Raw genomic sequence first — 5,674 nt, forward strand, 5'->3', positions numbered from 1 at the left:
ACTTTCATTGGAATGGACTGATTTTAATGGCTTCGAATTCAGCGCCCCCTTTACATTTACATATGTGGAATAACAACCACACAGTTCCAATTTAACCTTTGGCCCGAAACGCTTCGTTGCTATGGAAACACACCACGTCTTCCTTCGAATGCCAGTGCTATGGCAAGGTCTTATGGGAAAACCCCTTCCTAAAAGCGTTGCATTTAAAGGCGCTCCTCATTTAGCCGACTGAGATCTTTGGAAGCATGCATAGATCATACAACTTCAAGTGCAGATGAGTTTATTTCGATTTTTTACGCTAAATAATTCATTATGACTTTTTTTATTAAATATTTAATATTTTTTTATTTTAGGTGGTGGTAAGGTTAGATGGAGTATGGCCCCGTGCGCAGAAGTTCACGTAAGTGAGGAAAAGCTCTTGACTGCCATTCACCTGGGTGTCGAGAAGTGATTATTTTGCGGACGGTTCAAATCGCAGCGGACTACGTCCGGGTATTTATATCCACTTCTCCTCTGGGTAGTGACCAAATACCCGTTTGAGAGCGAGATATAAAGTGAGAAGGCATAAAACCGGGACTCGAATCGTCACATACGATATCGTATTACTCGTCACGTAAAAACACATTTTTCGGATTATGACATACGTGAACGTACTTTATACCCCATTTAGCTTATACGACTGGCGGTATCACGTAATTTTCTTTTGTATGGTTTTCGATCCGTGAACGGATGTTACGATTCGAGTCCTAGGTTCACATACGAGATCGTATTACTCGTCACGTAAAAACACAGTTTTCGGATTATGACATACGTGAACGTACTTTATACCCCATTTAGCTTATACGACTGACGGTATCACGTAATTTTCTTTTGTATGGTTTTCGATCCGTGAACGGATGTTACGATTCGAGTCCAAGGTTCACATACGAGATCGTATTACTCGTCACGTAAAAACACAGTTTTCGGATTATGACATACGTGAACGTACTTTATACCCCATTTAGCTTATACGACTGACGGTATCACGTAATTTTCTTTTGTATGGTTTTCGATCCGTAAACGGATGTTACGATTCGAGTCCAGTTTATACAGCGTGACTTATCACGTAATTTTCTTTCGTATCGTTTTCGATCCGTGAACGGATGTTACGATTCGAGCTCTGGGCGTTTTACGTGACGAGTAATACGATATCGTATGTGAGGATTCGAGCCCAGATTGTCGGAGGAATCAGGAGTTTTTGGCGGAGCGTGTGGGAGAGGAAGTGGTTATGTCGCAGTGTGGTCGTGTTTGTGTAGGGTTGCTCGGGCTCAGGCCAACCAACGTAGATGATTTTGGCAGTGCCATTCGATCTCTATTTTGGAAGATTAATACTAAAAACCTGAAGTGTACCCTAGATTATTGCCTTAAAGAGCAAATATTTAATTTATTTAATATGATTTTAATTATAACACATATTAATCGTGAACTCCTCTTAAACGGCTCGACCGATCTTTATGAAATTGTGTATGTATATATGGTAGGAATGGGAACCGGATGTAAAGTATATTTCATAACGCTAGGTGCAGGGGGCGTAAATGGCGGAGTTGAGCTGTCAAAAAAGTGTCAAACAGCTCTTGAGAAGTTCGAATTTTCTCCTCCCACACTTTTGGGGAAAATTGTGCTCCCTGGGAGTTAATTATTCGAGGATTTCTTTTTCAGGAGAAACAAATTCCCGCAGAACATACTCCCTGGGAGTATTCAAAATTGGGCTGATAAAGTCGTATGCTTTATGGATATTTTATATTTCCCTGGAAGCGTTGTATACATATAGACACAAACCTTTGGATTTGTAAAGATAGAAACTTAGCATGGCATTTCTACAATCCCATTTCTGATCGATTTATTTGAGGAAAATTGTGAAATTTTACTTCATAACGCAGCATTATCATAATTCCACCGATAAATAAATAAATAAATAACTAGGGTATATGTATCTCTAATCGTTATCGAGTCAATGACGAAGGTAGAGCACTACATTAGAATTCGATTCGAGAACGATTAGAGAAACAACGTAAATTCAAATAAATGTAAATAAGCAATATTCCAAATGAATGAATCATACATTTTTTTTTAAGTTCAAATATTCATTATTATTTTATTGTAAATACATTTAATAAAAATTTTACAAAGCGTTTTATTTAATAAAACAAAATAGCAGTTTGAAATTCACATTCGAATCCCATTAGATATCAACATTAGAATTCGATTAGATAATTAATATTTTCTCGAGTCGAGAACTATGTCCCATTTTTGTTGAGATAAACTTTTTTGTTTACTTATTCTTTAGAACGTTCCTGATGATATGTAAACGTATATTTCAATGGCATTCTGTTTATTCTGGTTGTGAAATGGCTTTATCCGGAATGTATAAAGAAACGCAGCCAAAATATTTCATACATAATGCGCGTTCCTTATCTCCCAGAAATAGTCAGAAAAAGTCCGAAGTAGTCAGATTTAGTCCAAAAAGCGTTCCTTAACTCGGAAATGACAGCAAAAATGAGAGAGCAACAGTCAGTGAGAGCGACTCTCATCAGTCCGAAGTAGTCAGATTTAGTCAGAAGAATTTTTTCTGGCAAAATCCTGAAAAGTGTCAAACTCAACTGAATTTAAATTAACGGAAATTAAAGAATACGCAAAAAGTGAGAATAATCTAAAAATTAAAAGAAATGAATTGAAATTGGAAGGAGGCAAAAATTAATTGATATAGCAAGTGTTTATTGTGCTTGTGCTTGTGTGAATGTGTTTTGTACATACATTTCTGTTCTTATTTGACGTTAGTTTTGTTGTTGCTATTCTTTGGACTAAAAATTTGGTTTTTTGCGTTCCTTTACTTTTCCTGTTACTCTCTTTTAGTGAGCGCATTTTGCTTACGCTCTGGCATTTTGACACTTTTCAGATTTTAGTCCAAAAAGATAAGGAATGAACCTATAATTAAAAATGTGATTTATTCTATTGATAACTAGCAAATACCCGGCTTTATTCAGTGCGCCTTAACCTCACGTCTTCACCTTCTACTGATTCTTTAAAAAAAAGCTGTGTTAAGACAGAAATATCAGGTGGAGACCCCAAATTTCCACTGTTAAACCATATCTGTCTGCCAAATTTCTTACCATCGCTGTCAACATCAGTTGTCATTTTGTAGTTTGACAACTCAGTTTTAATTTTACCGCGCCATCTACATTGGATACAGATTGATCTGATTGGTTGATGCCTTTTCGTGGGGTTAAAATATAAAAAAAAACATAATAATAAAATAAAACAGATTTGAAAGCTTTATGATGGTGCGTAAAGTTAGGGTTTTAGTCAATATATTTTCGAAGGTATTTAAACTACATACATATCGTGCAATTTCTTCAAATGTATATTATTATTATCACTTTAACTAAATACAAGTTTTCATATAGGTGGCAACCCGCTGGAAAATATTTTCAGCGGTAAACTTCATGAACTATTGCCAAATGTCCGGGTGTTTACCCGCCGGGTTGGGGGAAAAAATCTGCGCGCTGCGGGTTTGCCATTAATTTCTTCGAGTTGCGACTAAAAACTTTGAGATCCTCCGATATACTGGAAATATGTACGACTAACAATAAGTTGTTTACTTTTTAATTTTCGTCTATGGTGAAAATAATATATTCTGTAAACACATACATTCGTTATTAGTATGCATTAGAATCGCCCGTCTAGTGCCATTTAAAATATTTTAACAACTTTGGCATTGTTTAATCTATTATCGATTTGCTACTTCATTTCAAAGAAAAATATCTGATTTATAAACCCGCCTTAACGTCCATCAATTTAATCACTTGATATCACAGTGGGAACAACTTTTTTTAGCGTGTGCGGACTTCAGAGAATCGCTGAAGGTAATTGGTGAAATTCTGCCTATGCCAGTAAGCAACGAGTTTTTTAAGGTATTTGTCAAACAGTTGAACCCATCCAAGAAAGAGAATGAGGGTAAAACTCATATTGTCCCAATTTGGTAAGCCTACTCACAGACAATGTGACAGATTAAACAAACCAGAGATGTTTTCTGTTTTGTGAGCAAAGGAACCTACCAAAATATTAAGCGTCCTACCATCCCACCAACGAGAAAAACCCACCAGTTTTGGTAAGAAAAGCGGAAAACGGCAATCCTGGCTTTTTGTTGCAGTCAGAATTGCCGTTTTGATACAATAGTACCATATTTGATACTTTTTTGTTCACAATTGCCCCATTTTGAGACTTTTGGCTGACGGAAATGAATTTTTCAAAACTATGAATAATGTTACTAGTTTAAAGGCAAAAAATATTTTCTTGTTTTGTTGTTGGTTTTGATCGCCAATGTGTACCATACATAAGGCAGTGTTACCAACTCGCCGGATTTCCCCAAAATTAGGGGACAATTTTGTAAACAGAGGATTTTTTGGGGGAAAATTTTTTTAGGGTATTTTTTAGGGAGAAAAGATTTCTGCGTTCTATTGATTAGTTGAATTTAATGTACTGGGTGGTGTAATTTTTCTTACGGAAAATAAAAATCCAACTTTTATGAGTAAAAAAAAAAATTGTTTATCGATTTTTAACTGAAGTAATTTAATTGCAATATACATATGTCTATACATACATACATACATATGTACATAATAGTTGCATGGTTCACGATTTGCCGGTTTTACAGGATTTGCAAGAACAGCTGTTTTCTCCATTAATAAATCTTATTGTAGGTGGTCACCTGGAACGGCTTCCTAAAAAAAACTCCAAATCGTGAAGCATCTGGAACGCCACTAACATTATATAATATTTTTTAATGAGTATATTTTTTCTGTACGGTAATGAAATGGTGTTTTTAGGGGATTTTTGGTGATTTTTTTTTTGTTGAAAAGAATTTCGTAGAAGCTTTCTGAGTAGTTGGTAACACTGACATCAGGTGCATTTCTATTTTGTTTTGCTCCCATATGTTTTTGTAAACTTTTTGTAGGAAGTGAGAACTCTTAAAACAAAGGCTGAAATTTACATTTAATTGCTTGAAAATGGGAAAAGAGCAGATTGCACTACCGGACGAGGATTTGGACTGGATTCAAATGCGTCAAGATTTCGGCTCATTCCAGCCCGAAACAACTAAGGAAAAAATGCTGCGCAAAATAAAAGAAAATCCGGCCGTGCCGATTGGTATGTAAGAATTGGAAGCACCGCCTTACCAATTATATAAGTTTATATTTTTTGACTTTAAACAATTCTTCACAATTTTCTTAGGTTGTTTGGTAACTGCCGGCGCCTTATCATACGGTCTATATAACTTTCGCACCGGCAATCGACGCATGTCTCAGATAATGATGCGTACCCGTATAGCTGCGCAAGGTTTCACAGTACTCGCTCTAGTTGCTGGCGTCGTCATGACGTACGATACCAAAAAATAAGCCATTTGGTCGGCGTGCTCTAAGCATATAATAGTTACGACTATGTAGATCATAAAGATTTCTTATTGAAATGTTAAGTTGTATGTTGAGAATTAAATTAATTTACTTTCATTCCTTTGTTTAAATAAATTATGCGCAAAAGAAAAGTACTCGAATTTATATATCATGCATAAGTGTAAAGTTCATATGTATGTATGTATGTACATATAGCAAAATAGCGGAAACGGTTGAGAATCATAGCG

At 35.7% G+C, this 5,674-nt stretch overlaps 1 protein-coding gene across 1 annotated transcript; it reads left to right on the forward strand.

Annotated features, from left to right (window-relative positions):
• Positions 1–4,933: 4,933 nt before the first annotated feature.
• LOC108369966 (HIG1 domain family member 2A, mitochondrial-like) lies at positions 4,934–5,573 on the forward strand. The gene is made up of 2 exons (XM_017625197.1): positions 4,934–5,184; positions 5,269–5,573. Exons 1-2 carry the CDS (start codon positions 5,046–5,048, stop codon positions 5,430–5,432), a joined length of 303 nt encoding a protein of 100 aa, XP_017480686.1. The 5' UTR covers positions 4,934–5,045; the 3' UTR covers positions 5,433–5,573.
• The last annotated feature ends 101 nt before the right edge of the window (positions 5,574–5,674 follow it).

Source organism: Rhagoletis zephyria, unplaced genomic scaffold (genome assembly GCF_001687245.7).
Source record: "Rhagoletis zephyria isolate East Lansing unplaced genomic scaffold, Rhagoletis_zephyria_1.1 Rzeph_scaffold_03933, whole genome shotgun sequence".
Classification (NCBI taxonomy): domain Eukaryota; kingdom Metazoa; phylum Arthropoda; class Insecta; order Diptera; family Tephritidae; genus Rhagoletis; species Rhagoletis zephyria.